Below are 23,109 nucleotides of genomic sequence, written 5' to 3'. Positions count from 1 at the left end.
AACTTCTGACTTCTAGAAGTCCTTTTCCCCCCTTCCCCACTCCTGGTGCCATCTCCACAGCTCTGCATTTGATTCTGAAAGTTACAGTGCTGAGTGAAGTAAGCATAGCCAAGAGAGCAGTTTTTTCAGTCCCAACAATAGTGGAATGATAAACAGCTTTTGAAGGCTTAAGAGCTGTGATGAAGGCACTGACCAACTGTGATTCCAAAGGAGCAATGATGAAAACCCAGGCCACCCCCTGACAGAGATGATGGTCTCAGGATGTGGAATTAGGCATACATTTTTGGATATGATCAATATGGGAATTTGCTTTACTCGACTATGCGTATCTATTACAAGAGTTTCATTCTTTTTTTAGTTGAGGGAGAGAGAAATGTTTGTTACTTGAAAAAATACAAAAAGATGCAGTCACAATATCTCTAAACTCTGTGGGAGACTAGTGAAAAAGTATGACACCTGGAAAACACTGACGCTCCGAACGTTCTTGAGAAAAACTAGGTACAATTCTTGCCAACAGAATTCCTCCTCCTACATCTATGTAAGGGATGTGTCCTGGTTAACTGAGCATATTTGATATTTTAGGAGGCAGTGACATTCAGAGATGTGACTGTGGACTTCACCCCCGAGGAGTGGAAGAAGCTAGAGCCTTCTCAGAAGGAGCTGTACAAGGAGGTGATGCTGGAGAACTACAGGAACCTTGTCTGCCTGGGTGAGGACACTCCGAATTTTCCCACTGGAGCATCTTTGCTTTTTCTCTCAGTGACTGGTGTAGGGTGTCTGTGGTATTTCTTGGTCCTCTTGAGGACAAGAGAGATAGGATGGAAGTGTGACCCATTTACAAATGAAAAGTCATGGGATTCTAGATCTTGACCTCAGAGCTTCCCTGTTCCCATGCCCTCATTTTACAAATGAAGAAATAATCACAGAGGGCGCTGACTTGCCTTCCTTCCCATGGGCAGTAACCATCAACAGTAGGTTCTCTGGAGCCAGTGTTTCTTCCATGGTACCTTGCTGCCTCCAGGGATGTTTGGAGGAGGGGCTTACTTTGTATCTCTGGAACCTGATAGCTTGGTGGTGTTGTCCCTTGGTTTGCACCCCTGTTTTTCTCAGACCTAAGATTGCCCTCTCTTCCATCCCATTACAGAGACCTGAAGACAAGAAAGGTTCCCCACCTGTTCATAGTGAACAAACAGGTCACATGAATTCATTTTCTCTTCATCCATCTGTACTTCCTAGTATCAGAAACAGGTGTCTTTGCCACCTTTTGGGTCTCCCTATTGTGCTTTCTTAGCTCCAAAGAGAAAGGGCCTATGATTGAATCTTGAAGTGGTTTGCTGGCACAAAACACTTTCCCATTTGTAATGGATAGGACTTGCAGCTTCCAAACCACATGTGATCTGCCAGCTGGAACGAGGGGAAGCACCGTCAAAGCCAGCGAGAGACGTTGCCCAAAGAAGCAGCTGTTCAGGTGAGTCAGGCAATGGCTCATTGAGCCATTCAGGTGACTGTTGTGAGGGAATGCCATGACTCTGGATTTTTGTGACACTTTTTTCTCTTGATTCTCTGCCTGTTTGACCATTCCCCCTCCTTCTTTAGTGGCTCACTGGCTTAGGGATATTACCCCAAGTTCTGTCCTGCACCCTTTTCCGTCAAATGCTACAGAAAAGTCCAGAAGATTTATAAATAGGCATTAGAATGGACAATTCAGAAATGGATGGTGACTTTGGAGAGAGCAGTTTAAGTCAAATGAGTTTGGAAGCCTCATGGCAGATGGTTTAGAAGAGTGACAGGAGAGGAAGTAGAGGAAATGAATGTACCAACTTTCTTTAGGAGTTTGGCTGGAAAAGGAAAAGATCAGTAGCTTGAAGGGACATGAGGGTCCAGTGAGAGTTTTGGAGGGATAGGGATTCTTTGGTGTCTTTGTGGACAGTAGATAGGGTGATGTTGAAGATGAAGAAACTAGCTTGGTCCCTGCAGAGTAGTGGTATGACATCTAACACTGTCCCAAAGAGCTCATAAAAGCAGAAAAAGGTCCCACATGTACAAAAATGTTTATAGCAGCTCTCTTTGTGGAGGCCAAGAACTGGCAATCAGGGGGATGCCCATCCATTGGGGGATGGCTGAACAAGTTGTGGTATGTGAATGTAATGCAATACTACTTGTGCTACAAGAAATGATGAGCAGGCCGACCTCAGAAAAACCTGGAAAGATGAATGATGCTGAGTGAAGTGAGCAAAACCAGGAGAACATTGTTCACGGTGATAGCCCCAGTGTGTGAGGACTGATTTGATAGACCAGGGCTTCTCACCAATCCAGGGATCTAAGACATCTCCAAAAGACTCATGATGGGAAATGCTGTCCACACCCAGAGAAAGAACTTTGGAGTCTGAATGCAGAGGGAAGCAGACTATTTGCTTTCTTTTTGTTTTTTCTTATGGTTCCTCCCTTCTTTACAACTGTGAAAATAAAAAACCAAAAAGGAATAGTGGTGTGACCGAGTGGTCGAGCTCAGAGTCACCTGTGGCTGGCAGGAGTAGCTGAAATAACAAGTGTTACATTAGCGGAACTGGGGGAAAAGAAGAGAACGTGGGTCTGCTTGGCCGCAGCTCTGTGTGTCTTCAGGATGAAACAAAGAAAATAGTGCTGTGAATATTGCTTCCTGCAGTTCAAGATCACATTCACTCTTCCGGCAGGTACATCACATTGTGGATTCATATCCATCTTGAAGTGCATTGAAACCCCAAGATCTTTTTCAGAGCAATTACTGCCTAACCATTCTTTTCTGGTCTTTTATTTGTGAGGTTGATTTTTTTTTAACTCTCAAGAGTAAGATTTTACCCATATTCTTATGGAATGTAATCTTCTTAGATTCAGCCCAATGCTTTAGTCTGTTCCACTCCTTTTGGATCCTGACACTAATGCACTGTGTTAGCAACCCCTCCCAGCTTTGTGTCAGCTACAAATTTGATGAGCAGATTTGATCTTTGCCTTTTTCTAAGGCCTTGCTAAAAATCTTAAATGCCTAGGACTAATCAGAGAAACTTGAGGTGCCTCTGGAATCCATCTGTCAAACCATTCACAGCTATTCTTTGACTCTTGTCCTTCAGTCATTTTGGTAATCCTGCCAGAAAAGAAAAAGAAATGAGTCCACTATGACCTGTTCTTGATGAAGCTACCATGTTGGAACTTTATAATCAATCACTGTTCCTTCTCTTTTGTGATCCATTTTAGAATTTTCTCAAGGAAATGAAATCAAATTCAGTGGTCTGTATGGAGATTGTTCTCTTTTTTGAGAATTGGGGCATTTGACCTCCTCTAATTTTATGACACCTCTCCAGTTTTCCATGATCTAAAAGACACCTTTCAGTGGCTCAGCTGTCACATCTGCCGGAACTTTCAGTACCCATGTCTGTTTCATCTGGGTCAAGTGACTTGAATTCATTACGAAAAAGTAGATACCTCTTCCTTTCACTTTGCTCACACTGGGTATCAGCTGTCAATCACTTTTTCTTTTGTCCTTTCCTCGCCTTGTCTGAGAGAACAGAAACAAAATAAGTGTTGTCATCTCACCCACTCCATGCCTAGCTTCTTACCTTCCTTTGATCCTCCTCTGTCTCCCACTATAGCTAAGATGACCCCAACAGCAGCAGTCTTTTCATTGCCTGTAGCTTCCCTTGCGTGTCCGAATTCATTTTGAGGTTTAGCATACCTAACGCTATTTTTGCAGGAATATGCCTCAATTAGTCTTGTTTTTATTTTCTATACATTCCATTTTTAAATTAATTTAATTGGGGAGGCCCCTGTGCCATCCACATTAGTCTCTTCAGACAAATACCATTTTTTCCTCCTCACTCTAACTATTTCCCTTTCTATCTCCAGAATGTATTCAGTTGATCAATTAAGATGCATTTGTTAAGTGCTTACTATGTGCTAAGTAATTTGCTAAGTACTGGAGCATTCATTCTTGGACATCTTCCATCCTTTCCGGGATGACTTCTCAGGTGGCATTTTAGATCCTACTTACCTTTCCTGTGAAATCTTTGAGAGCCATTAGCATACCCCATCTCGGCCCTAGAGGAATCTAAACCAGAAAATAAACTAAAGTTAGCTATCCGAATAGAATTTTAGAGAAGTTAGATATAGTAGACCTTTGAGGAATAGAGAGGAGTATGCATATTCTTAGGTGTGTGTGGCAGCTTTACAAAACTTGACCACTTATTAGGGCCTAAAACTTTACAAATGCAGAAAATCAGAAATATTTAAACACATCATTTATAGACTACAATGCAATAAAAATATTTAATAAAAGGCTGAAGAAAGTATTAAAAATCAGCAAGATCCTGAGTAAACAGTCCTGAAGAACAGGTATGTCAAAGAACAAATCAGAGAAACTGTAGCAAGGTTCATTAAAGATGAGACAATGTGAAAATTTATTACAGGGAGACAGTATATTAAAAATTTTGTGATATACCCAAAACAGTCCTTAGGGAAATTTTATATTTCCAGACAATTTTGATAACAAGAAAAGGAAAGTATAGATCAACAATCTGGGCACAAGACTGAAAAAAAACTTAGAAAACAAAAAACCTTTTTAAAAAATCCAAATTAAAGACCAAAATAGAGATCCTGAAAGTCAAGGAAGAGAGATGATCAACATTGGAAGCAAAAAAAAAAATTGAATTCTTAAAACTAGGAACAGTTTTCTCCCTATATTAATAAAATAAGCTGATAGGTGGTACAGTGGATAGAGGGCTAGGTCTGATATCAGGCAGACCTACGGTCAGATCCAGATTCAGACATTTACTAGTTGTGTGATGGGCAAGGCACTGATGTTTTTCCTCAGTTTCCCCATTTCTAAAATGGAAATAATACGACTCAGGATTTTGAGGCTAAAATAGTATTTGTAAAACACTTGGCAAACTCTAAAATACTATATAAACGCTAGTTCATGATTGTGTTGTTAAGTCATTTTCCATCATATCTGAAGGATGAAATCATCCCTGTGGCAAGTCCAGAAGGCAGTTCACCTTTTGTCAGAGAGACAGGGTGTACATATACTTGGACAATCCTCTCCCACTACTTTGGCATACCTCTTTGCCAAGCTTTTGATTTGTTTCCACACTCCTCATCTATTGCCTTTCTGTCCAGTTGGTTTATTGTATATAAGAACATCTCTGGTTTCTTCCACATTAGACCTTCATCCAAATATTCTCCATGCTTCTCTCCTCTAGTCTACCTTGATATGTGATATTAGCAAATATTGTCTTTAAAAAAAAAATACCCAAACACAGCCATTGTTGTTTAAACATACATTTCATGCCACCAATATTTAGTTATACCTACGAGGTAAACTTGCCTTCCTATCTAGTTCCTCTTGTTTGTTGCCTATCTTTGGGTATTTGTGTTAAGAAGCTTGAGGCTACGGGTTGAGGAAAGTGCACACTACTTTTCATCCTGGTTTTTCTTTTATTTCTGTAGTTTTTCTGTGGTGGTGCCTGTCTTCACTATTCCTTGATCTACCTCAGCTATGTAAAGCAGAAAGACAGGAAAAATAAATTAGGAGAGTAATCATTGGCCAAGAGGAAACAAAAATACTTCTGTTTGAAGAAGATACGATGCTTTACTTAGAAAATTCTAGATAATCAACCTTAAAATTGACTGAGGTTATTTACCCCAGCAAAATAGTGGGATGAAAAATGGATCCTAAAAATCATCATCATCATTTCTGTTTGAGTAACAAACTGCAGAAAGTAAAGATAAATATCGAAATTCCACGTATATATCTACAAAATACATGGTAGTTAATTGATCAAGATGAAACATAAAAAATGTAAAACAATCATTAGAACCCCAGGAAAAGTAAAATCATTGGAGAGAAATTTAATGGTCATGGACGGGTCATGTTAACTAAATAAAAATAAATTTTAAAAAACTAAATACAACTTAACTTCGTTAGAATTAGACAAAAGCATATATAGGAACAAAACATCTAGGATACGATGGGGATATCATTTTTAAAATTAGGGATGGGAGGATCCTAGCACTACAAGATATGAACATTTTAAAGCAGTAATGATAAAAACTATTTGGTACTAGTTAATCAGTTTTTTAAAAATAGATTAGTGGATGGACTCAATAAGTAAGGCATGGGAATGGATATTTGTAGCAACTTTGTTGAATCATCCCCAAAAAACAAATTACTGAGAAAAACTAGAGAACGGCTTAGCAGGAAATAAAGTTTAGAAAATAATCTTTTTTACTGGAAAACACTAGGTGTCCATCAAAGGAAGAAGAGGATATTTACATTTTTTATTTCTTTCAGATTGGGAAACTGAGCATGAAAACAAGGAGTCATCACCAGAATTGGGCATTTCAATGGCAGAATCATCCCAGGAAAGACTCTCAAGAGATGGTCGCTTTTTTGCTACTTTGGGAGTAGCCCAGGAATGGGATGCCCAGTTAGAGATGCATCAAAGCAATGAGAAGAAAGGAAATGCCCAGGAAATAAGAATCACACAAAAGAAACCTTCCAAAAAGCCAAGAGAAAATGAATTTAATAAACATGTTGGAATCAGCAGTGTGATCTTAGTTCCATCAGAAAGAGGAGAAAAGAGTCTTGACAGGTGTGCTCCATACAGAAGGTACTTCAGAATGTATTCAGATCTAAGGATGAGGAATGGAACGTGCTCCAAAATGATTTTTTCTAAATATAACGAATATGGACAATCCTTTAGGCATAATTTGGGGCCACTTAAAGATCATAGAATGTGTGCTAGAGAGAAACATGCATGTAATGACTGTGGGAAAACTTTCAGGTTCAGATCAATACTTATGCAACATCAGAGAATTCATACTGGAGAGAAACCTTATGCATGTCATATTTGTGGGAAGGGCTTTAGTCAGAGGTCAGGGCTTACTCAACATCAGACAATTCATACTGGTGTGAAACCTCATGAATGTAATATATGTGGAAAGGGCTTCAGTCAGAGATCAGGGCTTACTCAACATCACACAACTCATAGTGGAGAAAAACCTTATGAATGTAATGTATGTGGAGAGATCTTCCGAGTGAGAACACAACTTATCCAACATCAGAAAATTCATAATGGAGAAAATCCTTATGAATGTAATGTGTGTGGGAAGGCTTTCAGTCAGAGGTCAGGACTTGCTCAACATCAGAAAATTCATACTGGAGAAAGATATAAATGTGATACATGTAAAAAGGGCTTCCACTGTAGGAAGGAACTTATCCAACATCAGACACTTCATAGTGGAGAGAAACATTATAAATGTGATGCATGTGGGAAGGCCTTCCGCTTGAGGAGAGGACTTACTCTACATAAGAGAACCCATGGTGGTGAGAAGCCTTACAAATGTAATGAATGTGGGAAGGCCTTCCGCTGGAAGAGAGGACTTACTGTTCATCAGAGAATTCATGTTGGTGAAAAACCTTACGAATGTAATGAGTGTGGAAAAGCCTTCAGTGAAAGATCAAGACTTACTCAACATCACATAATTCATACAGGAGAGAAACCTTATGAATGTCATGAATGTGGGAAGGCCTTTCGACAGAGAACTGCTCTTACCGAACATCAGACAATTCACACTGGTGAGAAACCATATGAGTGTCATGAATGTGGAAAAGCTTTCCGCCAGAAGACTGGACTGAATCAACATCATACAACTCATACTGGTGAAAAACCTTACGAATGTGATGACTGTGGGAAGGCCTTCCGCCAGAGAACACAACTTACTCAGCATCAGAGAATTCATACCGGTGAGAAACCTTTTGAATGTGATGAATGTGCCAAGGCCTTTGGTCACAGCCGAGAACTTAAAAGGCATCAGAGAATTCATACTGGAGAGAGACCTTATGAATGTAATGAATGTGGGAATTTCTTCCGCTTGAGCACACACCTTACTCGACATAAAAGAATTCATACTGGAGAGAGACCTTATGAGTGTAATGAATGTGGGAATGCCTTCCGCTTGAGCACGCACCTTACTCGACATAAAAGAATCCACGCTGGAGAGACACCTTATGCGTGTAATGAGTGTGGAAATGCCTTTCGGCTGAAAATACAGCTTACTCACCATCAGAGAATTCATACTGGGAAGAAACTGTGAAGTTAATAATGATTATGGGAAGGCTATCCTCCACCACAAACACTTTACCCAGTATCATTTTAGGCTGGGCTATATGATATAGGTGGAAAGCCCCTTAGCCAGGGTACATAACCTAATACATTTTCTATATTTCATGCTGCAATGAGGCCTTTGAAGATAATGAATTTAAGAATGATTTCAGCCAGCATTACAATCCTTTTTTGAGAGGGGAAACCCTCTAGGTGAAGCAAATCCACACCTGCTTTCCCATGTTGGCTATTTCAAACTTTTTCTTCCTAAAGCTCACAGCCATCTCCCTCCCAGAAACCTCATACCTATTGTACCTGCCTTTGATTCTTAATTTGCTGGGGAGATTTGGAGTAATTTTACAGGTGCTCTCTACTTGACCTCCACTCAGAAATAAACTCAAGAACTTAACTTCCTGGTAGAATTCCCTCTTTGACTAGATTGTTGGTGACAACTGGTTTTGCAGAAATCAAGTTTAGACTAGCATTTATATCATATAACACAATAGTTTCAAATGACTTGAAACCTGTATATAAAAGATTTTCTTTTACAATAATTTAGAAGAACCTGATAGGTTGTGTCTTGGACAACTTTGGATAGAGGGGAAGAAGCTTAACCAAACAAGGAATAGGTAGGTGATCATTAAAAGCAAAATAATTTTATTACACAAAATTTTAGAACTTGTCAGTGAAAATATTCTGAAGTTGGAATAAGAAAAGTCATGAGAAATTATCTGCATTAATGATCATGGATAAAAATGATTTCAGAGATACTGGGAATTAACAGATTTGTAAGGCCCAAACCCCTTGCCTAATAGACATGTTTTCAGAGTTTCATGATATGTACAGTTTGCCTTTACAGCTTTTATATGAGCTTTAGCCCTTGTTGCTCCTTTGTACGTTGCATACAGAAGCTGTCTACACACTATGTTCAGATTTTCCCAAGGGGAACTGGGCAAGGGCAAATGGGAGTCAGAGAAAAACATTGGAGGGGTCTTCCCAAGATTTTACCAAATCATTGTTATTGGCCTAGAGTCTGGCTAGCTGGGATACAGATTACATACAGATAAGGAAACTGAGAACCCTAGTGGTTGTGACTCACCCATGTTGACACAAGTAAGAAGAATATGAGGTAATATTCAAACCCAGGTCTTCCTGACTCTCGGTCCAGCACTTTTTCAGTTTTGATTCATTGTCTCCCTAGGCCATATCAGAGACAAATATATCCAAACACAAATGATTCCCAGATTGTGGGACATAAGCTGTACATTTAGAGAAGTCAACTGAGACTTTGGGTCATCTGCAGAGGCTACACTTAAACGAAGGCACCCAAGATAGGGACCACACCATCAGTCAGCAAACATTTGTTAAATAGTGTGTGTCAGGTACTGATAGAGGTAGGAGATGTCAGAAAAAGCATTGACCATCCTTGCCTTCAAGGAACTTTTGTTCAACTAAGGAAAAACAACATTTCTACAGACACAAATGCAAGATACAGAATAAATACACAATGATGTTAGGTGGATGTTAACGACTGGAAGACTCGAGAGACTTTCTAAAGGAAGGCAGTCGAGACAGGACTTGGGAGCGAGTGTGGGAGCCAACAGGAAACACTTGTTGGGACAGGGGCCTGTGTGAAACATGGGCAGAGTTCTGTTGGACATCAGGACGGAAGTGAACTTAAACTAGTCTGCCTTTCTGGGAGTGTGAGTATAACAAACTTGACCTGTCCTCTGAACTACATTTCCCAGAAGTTCTTTCCTACTGGAAATTCTTGGAATTTCCATTCTTCCATTCATTACAAGTAAGACTCCACTTCCATTACCATGGCATGGTGCAGTATTCAAGTTTCTAAACCTCCCTGTTTACTTTTAGATAGCAAGGGAAGGGAGAAGGATCCCATGTCAATTTTTTCCTTGTTCTGTTGTATCGTAGTTGAAATTATATGGTGAATTGGCATTTATTGTGGTGTGTGGTGTCAGATGCGGATCTAAACTGGATTAGAAGTTCCTAATGACTTAGTGTCAGTATGGGAAGAGAACTCCAGTGCAGTGCGTCAGGACTCTGTGCTTGCTCCTGGGCCGTTTGACATTTGATCACTGACTTGCATAAAGTCACAGATGGCATGCTCAAAAAATATGCGGATGACACAAAGATGAGAAAAATAAAGCAAATGGAGGGCAGGCTCAGGGTCTCAGGATCTTGACAACAGCCCTGGGCTGAGTATAATAAGATAAAATTTAACAGAGATAAGTGAAGAGTCACATGTCTGTATATGAAAAAGTCAACGTCACAAGTGTAACAGAGGAGCAGTTATGAAAAAGATCTGGGGGTTTTAGTGAACTGCAAGCTCCAAATGAATCTGCACAGTGATAGCAGTCAAAAGTGAATGCCACTTTAAGCTGAGTTTGGAGGAGAGGAACTTCCAGAAGTAGGGAGATGATATCCCTACAGTTTGTTCTTTGATGCCCTTTGTACTTGAGGAAGACCAGAATGACCTCGTGATGTTGGGGTCAATGTATACTGTGTCCGACTGGCCGATCAGACCAATATAAGCTTGGAAAGCTCTAGCACAAGTTGGGCACAAATAGTCTATATGAACATTTGGGATTTACTCTAGCTTTGTTAGCTCTCATATGGAGTATTGTGTTCTTGGATGTACATGGAAACTGTTAAGAACTTTGGAATTCATTATGTGACATGGACACACTGGTTCAGGACTGCCCAGCATGATGTGCCCTCATCAGAGAAGGTGCTGTGCTCATGAGTAAAGCAGAATTGAAGTAGCTCAAAAAAAAAAAAAAATGTGAGATGCACAAGTTTAGAGAATCCACCCCAAATGTTCACATGGACTATCTGTCCCCAGCCTGTCATAGAGCATTCCAAGCTCGTGTTGGTCTGATCAGCCAGAGCTGGACACACTGGAATTGAACTCTAACATAGTGATGTCATTTTGGTCCTCTCTGAGAACAAATGACAACAACCTGGCAGAGTGAAGGCTGTCCAGAGGAAGCAACTAAGGCAGTAAAGGGTCTTGAGTCACTGATGGGTGAGAATACTTTGAAGGAACTGGAAAAATTGGAAAGTTGTATGAACTGATGCAAAGTAAAGTGAGTGAAACCAGAAGACTGCTACTTTGATGAATACAGTGATCCAAGACAATTCCAAAGGACTCATGACGAAAAATGCTATCTGCCTTCAGAGAAAAAACTGAGGAACTCAGTACAGATTGGAGCACACTTTTTTCACATTTTCTTTCTTTCTTTCTGTTCGTTTTTGCAACATGCTAATATGGAAATATGCTTTTCATGACTTCCCATGTATAACTGATATTGTTTGATCTCTCAGCGAGAGGGGAAGGTGTAAGAGGGATGGAGAGAATGAAGAATTCAAGTTTTAAAAAAATAATGTTAAGAATAAATGAAAATATTTTTTAAAGTTTGTATTTTGGAGTTGGATAGGAAGTTCCATCACGAGTCTTTTGGAATTGTGGTTGGTCATTTCACTTATCAGAATTGCTGACATCTTTCAAAGTTTATTATTATATATGATTCTTATTGCTGTTATTGTATAAATCGTTTTTCTGGCTCTACTCCACTTTGCATCAGTTCATACATGTCTTTTCAGGTTTTTCTGAATCCATTTCCTTCATTATTTCTTAAAACAAAAAGTATTCCTTCACATTCATATACCATAATTTCTTCAACCATTGCCCGATTGATAAGTATCCCTCAGCTTCTTATTCTTTGCCCTCTCAAGAAAGCTCCTATAAATATTTTTGTACATGTGTCCTTTTCCTTTTCTTTGATCTCTTTGGAATATAGATGTAGTAGTGCTATTGCTAGGGAAAGGAATAGACGTGGTTTAATGGCTTTCAGGCATAGTTCCAAATTGCTTTCCAGAATGGTTAGACAAGTCCACAAGCTCCACCAACAGTGTTTCAGTGTGTCTGTTCTCTTACAGCCCCTCCAGCATTTTTCATTTTCCTTTTTTGTCATCTTAGTCAATCTGATGTATATAAGGTGGTACCTCAGGTTTGTTTGTATTCCAATTTCTCTGAGCTAGCTAGCTAAGCTAGAGATAGCTTAGGTTTCTTCTCTGAAATGGCCTATTGACCATTTATCAATAGGGGAATGGCTCCTTTTCTTTTAAACTAGAAATCAGAGAAGACTGATGTGAAGATTCTTTCCCTCTCCCGAGTTTCCTGCTTTTCTTCTAATTTGGTCTTCTTTGTGCATAAATTTTATATGATCAAAATTATCCCATTTTACCTCCTATACCCTCTCCATCTATTGTTTGGTCATGATTGTTCCCTTATCCATAGATCAGACAGGCAACTTATTCCCATGTTCCACTAATTTGTTTAGAGTGTTACCCTTTATGTCTAAATCATGTGCCCATTTTAAGCTTATCCTTGTATAGTGTGAAATGTCTAGACTTAGTTTCTGTCAGATTGTTTTCCATTTTCCCCAGAAGTTTTTGTCAAATAGCAAGTTCTTGCCCCAACACCTGCAGTCTCTTGGTTTATTAAATATCAGGTCGCCATGCTGATTTACTTCTATATATTATGTACCTAATGTGATCAATTATGCTAATAATGTCACTAATATAGAACCAGCCCTGCATTCCTGGTATAAATCCAGACTGATAATAGAGTATGATCTTTTGTGATATATTATTGTTTTAATCTCTTTGCTAATATTTAAAATTTTTGCATTAATATTCATTAAAGAAATTAGTCTACATTTTTTTTCTCTGTTTTGACTCTCCCTAGTTTAGGTATGAAGACTATATTTTTGTCAGACAAGGAATATAATAGAATACCTTCTTTACCTAGTTTTTCAAGTAGTTTCTCTAGCATTGGAATTGCTTTTTAAATGTTTGGTAGACATGTAAATCCATCTGGTCTTGGGTTTTCCCCCCTTTGGAAGTTCATTCATAGCTCATTCAATATCTTTTTTCTAAAATGATATTATTTAAGTATTTTATTTCCTGTTCAGTTGAGCTGGATAATTTATATTTTTGTAACTATCCATGCATTTCATTTAGATTGACAATTTTATTGACATATAGTTAGTCAAAAATAATTCCTATAAATAGATGCTATTTTATTTCTTCTTTGTTACTTGTAAATTTATCTTTTTCACTTTTGATCCTGGTAATTTATTTTCTTCTTTCTGTTCTTAATCAAATTAGTTAATGATTTATCTATTTTATTAGTTCTTTTCATAAAACCATCTCTTTTATTTATTAATTCAATGGTGTTTGGAGTTTTTTTTAACTTTCAATTCTGTTAACCTCTACTCTGACTTTTAGGGATTTTATTTTGGTGTTTAATTGGGAGGGTGGAGAATTTGTTGTTGTTGTTTTTTTAAATTACATGCCCAATTTGTTGATCTTCTTTTTCTCTCTTTTATTGATGAAAGAGTTCAGTGATAGAAAACTTCCCCTAACTACTACTTTGACCATATCCCACAAATTCTGGTATATTGTTTCATTATTATCATCTTTAATGAAGTTATTTCTATATTTGTTCTTTGACTCACCCTTTCTCTTGGATTAAATTCTTTAGTTTCCAATTAATTTTTAATCTTTTCTTCAAAGACCCTTTATTGAATATAATTTTTATTGTATTTTGGTAAGAAAAAAATGTGCATTTGCTATTTCTGCTTTTCTGCATTTACTTGTGAAATTTTTACTGTCTATTACATCGTCAATTTTGTGAATCTGCCATGCAAAAGTAAGAAACAGATTTTTCTCCCTTCTGTTCCCATTCAATATTTTCCAGAGGTCTAGCATATGTAGCTTTTCTAAAATTTTATTCATCTCTTTATGTCCTTATTTATTTTGGTTAATCTAGGTCTTGGATAAATTTAGGTCCCACATTATTAAAGTAAAACAATTTTTACTGTTTTTTCTTCCAGTAACTCATTTAACTTCTCCTTTAAGAACTTAGATACTATGCTATTTTTTATTTTTGAAATTTTATCATTTACTTATCTTTGGCATCTTTTAAAAAAAATTTGCATCCCAAATAGTCTTCCTCCAACTCCCCCAAGCAATATGATATCAATTATACATTTGAAATCATGCAAAACATTTCCATATTAGTCATGTTGCACAAAAAAGCAAAAATATAAAGTGAGAAAGCTATATTTCAATTTGCATTTAGAGTTCATAAGTTCTTTCTCTGGAGGTGGATAGGATTTTTCACCATGAGTCTTTCAGAATTGTCTTTCACAGTTGGTCATCACACAAAGTTGCTGTTACTGTGTGCAATGACCTTCTGGTTCTGCTCACTTCACTTTGCATCAGTTCATATAAGTCTTTCCAGGCTTTTCAGAAAGCATCCTGCCCATCATTTCTTATAGCACAATAGATTCCATTCAAATCATACACCACAACCTGTTCAGCCATTCCCCCATCGATGGGCATCCCCTCAGGTTTTAATTATTCACCCACAGAAAAGAGATGCTATAAAAATTTCTGTAGTATATATGTTTAGTATTGAGATTAATTCATTGTTTATGGTACTATTTTTTTTTTAGCAAAATGTAGTTTCCCTGCTTATCTCTTTTTATTTTTTGTATCTCTTTTAATTAGGTCTATTTTTCCTTTTACTTTGAGATCATCATTGCTACCCTTGTCTTTTCTATCTCAGCTGAAGTGTAATATAGACGCTGCTCCAAGCCTTCATATGAGTTCTGCGAATATATTTCTGTTTTAAGAATGTTTCTTGTAAATGCCATTTGCTGGATTCTGATTTCCAACTCATTCTGCTATCCTCTTACTATTTTATGAGTGAGTTCATCACATTCACATAATGATTGCTGTATATTTCCCTGTATCTTATACTTCTCTTTTCTTTCCTGCCCCCTCTTTAGGAGTCTCTTTTGCTTCTGGCTAATGCCTCCCTTAGTCTATTCTCCTTATTTCCAGCCCTTTTTCCTTAATTCTCTTCCTTTCTGTTTCCTTTTTGGCTAAGATGTATTTCTGTACCCAACTGTGTGTATATATGTATCTTCCCTCCTTTAACCAGTTTCACTGAAAGGTTCAAATGTCATCTGCTTCCCCTCTGCAGCCTCCTCCTTGTTGTGTAAACTCTTTGCACATACTATTTTGTATGAAATCATTCTCTTCCTCCCCCTTCCTCCCCTCTCCCACTGCATTCCCCTTCCCTGCCCATTGTCTTCTTCTTTTGGGATCATCCAAACACAACAGAATCACCCCCAAGCCTTCTGTTTCATTAGACTCCCTCTTTGACCCCTGGTGATGATCAAGTTAGAAGGGGTTATATGTGTCTTCTTCCCACTGAATATGCAAACAGTTTAACATTATCTAATACCTTATGTTTTTCTCTTTAATATCACCTTTTTATGATTCTCCTGATTCCTGTTTGTGACCTAGATTTTCTACTTAGCTCTAGTCTTTTCATCAAGAATGCTTGTCAACAAGTATTTATTAAGCACCTACTAAGTGCTGGGTGCTGTGCCAGGTGCTGGGGATGCAAAGCAAGGCACTCTTTGCTCTTAAGGAGCTCATAGTCTAATGAAGAAGATTCCTTAAAGGCCCCACGGACATCCGGTTCTGCCATTCAAAGTTGTCAGTTCCCCCAGGCAGATGAGTTTCCCTACTCATGTCTCTGTGCTACGTTTCTCTGCGTGTCTACTCTTTCCCCTAGACACTGTGCGTATCAATGGTGGAGTGTAGCCTAAGTCTATGAATGCACTGTTACATTTTGATTATTTCTGCTTTTCTGTTCTATTGAGTAAATGTTATGGTTATTCTTGCTTTTGACTTTTAGCAAATATTTAAGAATAAAGAAAATTGTGCTCCTCGGAAGTAAAGTCAAGCTTATTGGCTATAGTTGTAGATTGCATTCTTCCCTCCCTCTTCCCCCCTTTTTTTGGAAAAATAGGACAACATTTACCCTTCTCCAGTCTTCTCCCTGACAAACTAGTTCTGGAACAGGAGTTAAACTATTCCTTGTTCCCTACCATCACTCCTAAGATCTCCCTTTATTTACCTCCTTCACTCAGAAACTTTCCTCCAATCAAAAATTTGCACCCAATCCAAGGTATAGTGGCTGTAGTTCTCTGACCCCCAGATCATTCTCTCTTCTTGTTCAAGGAGTTCAGTACCAACCTTTACAGATTACTTTCCTTCCCAACCCCTGCCACACTTGTTGTTTAGTTGTTTTCAGTCACGTCCAACTCCCCGTGACCCCATTAGGGTTTTGTTGGCAAAGATACTGAAATGGTTTGTCATTTCCTTCTCCAGCTCATCTTACAGATGAGGAAACTGAGGCAAACAGAGTTAAGTGACTTGCTGAGGGTCACACAGCTAGTGTCTTGAGGCCATATTTGAATTCAAGAAGATGAGACTTCCTGATTCTAAGTCAGATACTTTATCCACTGAGCCACCTAGCTACCTTGATACTAGGAGACTTGGATAATCACATAGACGCACACTCAAACTCCCTAATCTCATGTTCCTCATCATCCTTAAATCTCATAGCCTACTCCTTCAGTCTACCTCATCCACACATAGGGAGATCTCCAAAAAAGAAAGCATTTTGTTCTCCCTAGTTTCACTTCCTCTTGTCACTCCAATCTTTTTCAGTCAAGTAACCAACTTTATCATTCTCCTGAACCTGCTCTCTCCAAAGTGACCAACAATTTCTTAATCGACAAATCTGATATTCTTTCCTCAATCATCATGCTTTTTAACCTGCCTGCTGCACTTGACACCACTGCTAACTTTTTCCTTCTGGATATTCTCTGGATTTTCCCAGTGTTGCTCTCCCTGGGTTATCCTTGTATGTGTTTTGAGACCTTCTCCTTTTCTTCCTCTACAGGCTCTCTCTTAATAACTCCATTCCTCACATTTTACCATCATCTTTATGCATATGACTGATATGTATATATATATATATGCTATATATATATACACATACACATATATGTATATGTGAATATATGTATATAATTTCCAGCATAAGCACTATAAATTGCATATGAGCCATTTCAAACAGGATACTCTACAAGCATCTTAAACTCACCATGCTGGAAACAGAATTCATTATCCTCCTTCCTCAAATCCCCAAAATTCCCTATTGCTGTCAAAGGCAGTGCTGTGCTTTGAGTCTCCCAGGTTCATAATCTCAGTATTACCCACTACTCTTCATTCTCCCTCATCCAACTTAACTAATCAGTTGCTCAGTTCTTGCCACTTCTACCTTTCTCAAGAAGACCTTCTACATCACCAAGTCTATATTACCTTACAGTTGAGTTAAAGACTGCCAGTGAGGAGGAACATGCTACTTCTTAAGGCAGTACATTCCAATTTTGGACTGACCTGATTATAATTAAATTTTTCCTTTTATATCCAGCCAAAATCTGTCAACCGTTTCCCACCATCTTGACTTTGACTCTACCATCATGTCCCAGGTACTTTCCCCTCCCCCTCTCAGCTTTCCTTTTATGTGTTGTTAGATTATAAATTCCTTGAGGGCAGTGACTTTTTTCTCTAAATTTGTGCATCTCACATTTCTTTTGAGCTATTTCATTCCTGCTTTGCTTAGAGAGCACAGTACCTTCTCTGCCATGGGCACACCATGCTGGGCAGTCAGTCCTGTGCCAGTGTCTCCCATATCATAAAATCAATTCCAAAGTTCTTCAGAGACCTTGAGACTCTCCTTGTATTGATTCTTCTGACCTTCGTGTAAGCATTGCCTTGTGTGAGTTCAGAATCTTCCTAAGATAAATCAAATAGAAGCTTCTCAGTTTCCTGGTACAGCACTGGTGTACTGTCCAGGTTTCACAAACATGCAACAATGGGGTCAGAACCATGGCTCTGTAGACTTTCAGTTTGGTAGTCAGTCTGATACCTCTTGTCTCCCACACTTTCCTTGGAGCCTCCCAAACACTGAGCTAGCTCTGGCACTGTGTGCATCAATTTCATCACCTGTGTGGACATCCCTAGAAAGTTTACTGTCAAGGTAAGTGAACTTATCCACAGTATTCAAAACTTCTCCATTTGCTGTAAGTGATAGTTCCATATATGGATGGGGCAGTGCTTGCTGGTGGAGAAACTCTATTTTGTTGGTGTTATCAGGTCAAAATTAGCACAAATAGCAGATAATCAATCCATACTCTGTGGCATCTCAGCCTCAGAGGCTACATGTGAACAAAACTGTCACACACCAACTCTCCCTCCACTTTAGTCTTGGCTTGCAGCCTTTCAAGTTAAATAATTTGCCATCAGTGTGGGAGCTGACTTTGAAGACATTTGTAATACAAAAAAAAAATCAAGTAAGGCTATTCACTTCAAGGTCAAATGCTGAAACTGAAGCTGAAATATTTTGGCCATGTAATAATGAGAAGACAGGGCTCACTGGAAAAGACCCTGATGTTGGGAAAGAATGAAGGCAAATGGAAAGGGGGATGACAAAAGATGAGCTAGATTGTATCATGGGAACAACAAACAGGAACTTGGAAAGACTTCAAGAGAGAGTGGAGGGTGGAAGGGTCTGGCTTGCTCACAAAGTGTTGGGCATGCCTCAACAACAGCTTCCTTACTTCCTTAGTTAGATGGTAAGCTCCTTAAAAGCAGTCTTTGCTTGTGTTTGCATTCCCAGCACGGCACATAACATGGGCTTTAAAAATGCTTGTTGACTGTGACAGCTGCTTTTCTCAAACAAAGTCATCGTTATCTTCTTAAAATGATTCTCAAGGGACACGATCTGGAGGGTCCTTAATCATGCCGGTTACAGTCTTCTATAAATAATCTCTAGTTTATCAATAATCAGCACGTCAAGAATTCTCTCCTCAGCTTTCGTTATGAAAGATATCTTCATCTACTTTCTTCCACTTAAAAAAATATGACCTTTTCTAATCAAATCAGGTGTCAGCACTTCCTGTAGGGTGCAGTGTAACGGGCTGGTCTAAATCTGTTTTTTTTTCCAAATTGCTCTGCAGTTTTCTCATCAGTTTTTGTGGAACTTGGAGTCGGTCCCCAGCCAGGTCCGGTTCTTGGGTTTATCAGGCATTCCTCCAGAGCTCAAACGCTTCTGAGTGCTTTGTGTGCAGCCTCTTTCACTAACGAGGCGTATATTTTTAGTGATAACACAAAAGCTCTGAAGACTGTTCGCTTACAAGTTTTTAAAATGAAAAGCTCTTTAAAGACAGGCATTTATTATTTCCTGCCCCCCCCCCCCCATAAGGCACAATCGTAGCCACAAATGCACCTGCATGGGCACATGGACTCCAGCTCTGCGCACGTGCTCGGGCGCCCCTGGATCCTCGAGGCGGTAAAGCCTGGACAGACGGCCTGGGGGCCTCGCCCGCCTTTTCTTTATTTCCCCAGTGCCTTCCCCAGGCTCCCCGGGGGAGTTTCTCCTTCCTCCGCCCGCTCCCCAAAGCCAGGGAGGGCTCTGCTTGTGCCTCGGCCTTCGTGGAAGCTGCTCCGACTCTGAGCGCCCTTTGAGAAAGGGGAAACTGAGGCCCAGGCGCTGGGGTTCTCGGGGTCGGCCGATGGTCAGGACGTCCAGGTCCCAGCAAGGTCTCCCAGGGCCCGGGGAGGTCAGGTCAGGCCAGGCTATGTGGCGGGCCTGGGCGTCGGGAAAGCGAGGAGGGGGAGTCACCCTCGCGGACCCAGGACCGCTCAGAGGACCAAGCTCAGAAAGCGCCCGCACAGGGAGGCGGTATCCGAGCATGCGCACGGCGTCCCGCGGGCATGCGGACTACGTTTCCCAGAAGGCGTTGCTGTTAGCAATAAGGAGCAGGCGGCCGGGGCTGGGGAGCGTGACGTCACCTCCACTTCGCTCCGGGCCCCCGGGTTCCTGCTTCTCCTCCTTCTGCTCTCGGCCCCAGACCCCGGGCGTGGCCGGGAGTCAGGGAGGAGCGGCCCGAGAGGTAGGAGGGGAGGGGGCGGCCCAGCGTCCTCGCCCTACCCCCCACCTCCCCCGGACCGCCCCCTGTGGACCCTGGCCCTAGCGCCCGGCTCCGGCCTCAGTTTCCATTTTTGTAAAATGGAAGCGGAGCAGATTTGATGACCTGGAAGCCCCCAGTTACGGATCCTGCCTCCCTCCGTGCCCCCGGGGGGAGACGACCCCCCCAGGGCAGGACCCCAAGCTTGGGCTCCAGGACTGGAGGTTTGGGTGGGGAGGAGGCCCCCCTCTTAACCCCCCCTCCGGGCAGGACTTCCCGTGCACAGCGGGGGAGGGAGGGGGGAACCTCCCACGGATCCTGGCCCCGGGCCCTTCCCCTTTGCCCCCCAAAACGGGAGGCGGGGGCGGGGCCTGGGAGCGGGCCTGGGTTGTGGTGGGGCGGGGCAGGGATGAGGCCCGGTTCAGGTGTCCGCTGGGTCCTGCCTACCTGCGAGCTGCCTGCGGACTGGTCCGGGGGAAGGCGCTACATTGTTGCAGATGACTGGGAGACTCTCCCAGGGCCTCCTGGGGGAGGCTCTGTAAGGAGGTGGTGTAGACACTGAGAGAGGAAAACCCGGACCAGAAGGGACCCCACGCTGCCTGAGAGGGAGCCCCCAGAGTCTGCTGAGGCTTGGGGGGAGACGTGTGTAGACACACAAGCCGGGTCTGAGTCTGCAGCTGCTTCTCCAGGTTGAGTGGGAGCTGCTGAGCTGCCTCTGGGGCATCCCCAAAGGATCCCAGCCATGTCAGGCAGCCCCCAGCCCCCCAAGTCCACAGCCCTGCTCCCCGTAAAGAAAGGAAGCGCTGGCCTCTCTAACGGCTCAGCTTGGCATCCCGGAGCCCAGGGTCTCCACGCTCAGCTTGGGCTGGGGCTTGAGGGCGGGGACTGCCACAAAACCAGACTCCCCAAAGTCGGGGAAGGATACTTATCCAAGCCACCTGACTGGGTGGAGCTGAGGGCCATTTCCCTCCCCTCACCTGACGGTCGTACAAAGCATAGTAATCCCTCTCCTGGTTCCTTTTCTTCCACAGCTCCATCTTAGACAACTATATTCAAAAGGAAGCAACCCTCTCCTGAAGAGGAGAGAATGACCCCTGTACTAATGACCGCCCCGGGCCGCCTCCAGGTGAGGTTTTCTGTTGTGTTCCTATTGTTTCCATGGTTTGGTCTTTGTCCTCTCATTGTTAGGTCCCAAGATGCTTCAGTCTCCAGTTTTGCATCTTTTCATTTTTCCTTTATTGATGACAATTTTATTATGTTATAATCTGATTGGTTTTAACTCCCCCCCCCTTTTTGTTGGTATTAAATTCTTTGTGCCCTAACACTTGATCATTTTTTATCTGTGTGTAAGTTCCATGAGAGCCTGAGAAGTGTGTGTATTGGCTAAAGTTTCCATTTAGAAGCCTCCCTTGATTTAATAAAATTAGTTTTTTATTTCAGGTTGTTTACCCTTGTGTTGAATTTGTCAAGTTCTGATCGATGATTTTTAAGGTTCTCTAGCCTTAAGGACCTGTCTACCTTATGTTAAAATTCCACTTAGTTTTCTTCTAAGAATGTGGTTGCTTTAATATTAAGTGTATGTGTTTTAGATCAGTATAGACTTTAAGCATAATATTATTTTATTCCCTGCTTGTTTCTCTTAATCAATAAACATTTCTCAAGCCCCTACTATGTGTTAGGCACGAGGAATACAAGTACACAGAATGAACAATCTCTGCTCCCATGTACATATATAAACATATGTAGCATAAACATAAAGTGTTCTTATTAACACATGTATATGCAAAGTAATTAAATCCAAGCTACTTTAGGAAGGAGAGCACTTGCCAGTTTTGTGGATCCATCAACAAGCATTTATTAAGTGCTTCCTGTGTACCAGACACGAAAGGCTTGGCATTACAAAGAAGGCAGAGGCCCTGCCCTTAAGGGGCTCATGGGCTAACAGGAGAGACATCGTGCAATCAGCTGTGACCCGGAGAAGTTGAAGTCAGTGAGCAGAGAATCATATACATCATTAAGGGGAATCCGGAAAGGAGCCAAGAGGCAGAGGTGAGGAGAGAGAACATTCCAGGCACGTGGGATAGCCATGGAAGACAGCTGCAGAATGGAGATGGAGTGTCCCTGTGTGGGCAGGCCTCCTGAGCCCTTTCAAGGCTGCTCATCCACCTTCACCCAGCTCTCACTTGTGGTTCCACAAAGCCCTACATCTGCAGTGGCCACACCCAAGTAAACTCTCTTAGCAGATGGGTTAAACCAGGTTGAAAGCAACCAGCAGACTTCCAGCCCTTTGGTGAATTCAGGAATGTCTACCCCAAGCATGTGAAGACTTGTCTTGGTGGAATGGGTAGATGAAGGCAGCTGAAGCAGGTGCTGTGGAGCGAGCACTGAAGATGCCACAGTCATCCCCTGCATCCTGGGCCATTCATCCTGACTTCTGTCTTGCCACTGCACTTCAGTGACTCTGGGAGAGAGGGTGAGACTGGTGACTGTGCAGTTCTGAGGTGCTGAGGGTCTGCAGCAGGGGGTTGGCAGGGTCACAGTGGAGAATGTTTGTATGTATTTTTATACCTGGCACTTAGCATAGAGCTTTGCACATGATAGGAGCTTAATAACTGCTTCCTTCATTCCAGAGGTAAAATTCTAGGTTTTTGGCAGCTGATTGGGAGGAGAGAGGATGATGGTTGAAAACCCCCTTCGATTTTCTTGGGTGCCTTTTCTTGTCTGCCACCTACTTCCTCCTTGTTCTTCTCGGAGCTACTCCTTGGTTCTCATTCTTTAATACCTCTTAATCCTCTCTACATCTTATGTAACATTTTTTGATCTTGTTTCTTTTCCAACCAAAAAATAGAATCTAGAATACCAAAATTGTTCTCCTTCAAATTCCTTTAAATTTCCTCTTGCGTTGTGCCAAACTTTTCCTTGCCAAATTCCTCTTCTGACTGCATTCACTAGCAAAACCTCAGAGACACTTCAACGATTTCCTTCTCTTTTGTTGTTTAGTCATGCCCTATCCTCAGTAATCCCAATTGGGGTTTTATTATCAACAG

At 41.1% G+C, this 23,109-nt stretch overlaps 1 protein-coding gene and 1 long non-coding RNA gene across 5 annotated transcripts in view; one reads left to right on the top strand and one right to left on the bottom strand.

Annotated features, from left to right (window-relative positions):
- The window catches only part of LOC140502793 (uncharacterized), a 42,689-nt gene that overhangs the window by 6,357 nt on the left and 13,223 nt on the right, over positions 1–23,109 (top strand). The window contains exons 3-6 of one of the 2 annotated variants that reach the window (XM_072606802.1): positions 583–709; positions 1,370–1,468; positions 6,323–8,072; positions 19,157–19,169. In XM_072606802.1, coding sequence (XP_072462903.1) covers positions 583–709; positions 1,370–1,468; positions 6,323–8,072; positions 19,157–19,169 — 1,989 coding nt within the window. Of the gene's footprint in view, positions 1–582; positions 710–1,369; positions 1,469–6,322; positions 8,073–19,156; positions 19,170–21,105; positions 21,189–23,109 lie in introns of those variants that run through there. The other variant, XM_072606801.1, reaches the window with a different exon arrangement.
- On the bottom strand, positions 281–21,129 carry LOC140502807 (uncharacterized). Of its 3 annotated transcripts, XR_011966571.1 has the most exons (4): positions 17,728–19,919; positions 4,025–4,081; positions 3,460–3,532; positions 281–3,121 (listed from the first exon to the last, which is right to left on the bottom strand). It is a non-coding gene; the product is annotated as an uncharacterized lncRNA (long non-coding RNA). The 3 variants fall into 3 exon arrangements; XR_011966572.1 differs by lacking the exon at positions 17,728–19,919 and adding an exon at positions 21,040–21,129 and having other exon boundaries at positions 281–3,532; XR_011966570.1 differs by having other exon boundaries at positions 281–3,532.

This window comes from Notamacropus eugenii, chromosome 4 (genome assembly GCF_028372415.1).
Source record: "Notamacropus eugenii isolate mMacEug1 chromosome 4, mMacEug1.pri_v2, whole genome shotgun sequence".
NCBI classification, from domain to species: domain Eukaryota; kingdom Metazoa; phylum Chordata; class Mammalia; order Diprotodontia; family Macropodidae; genus Notamacropus; species Notamacropus eugenii.
Note: the sequence above shows the minus strand (reverse complement) of the source record. Positions and strands in the feature narration are given on the sequence as shown.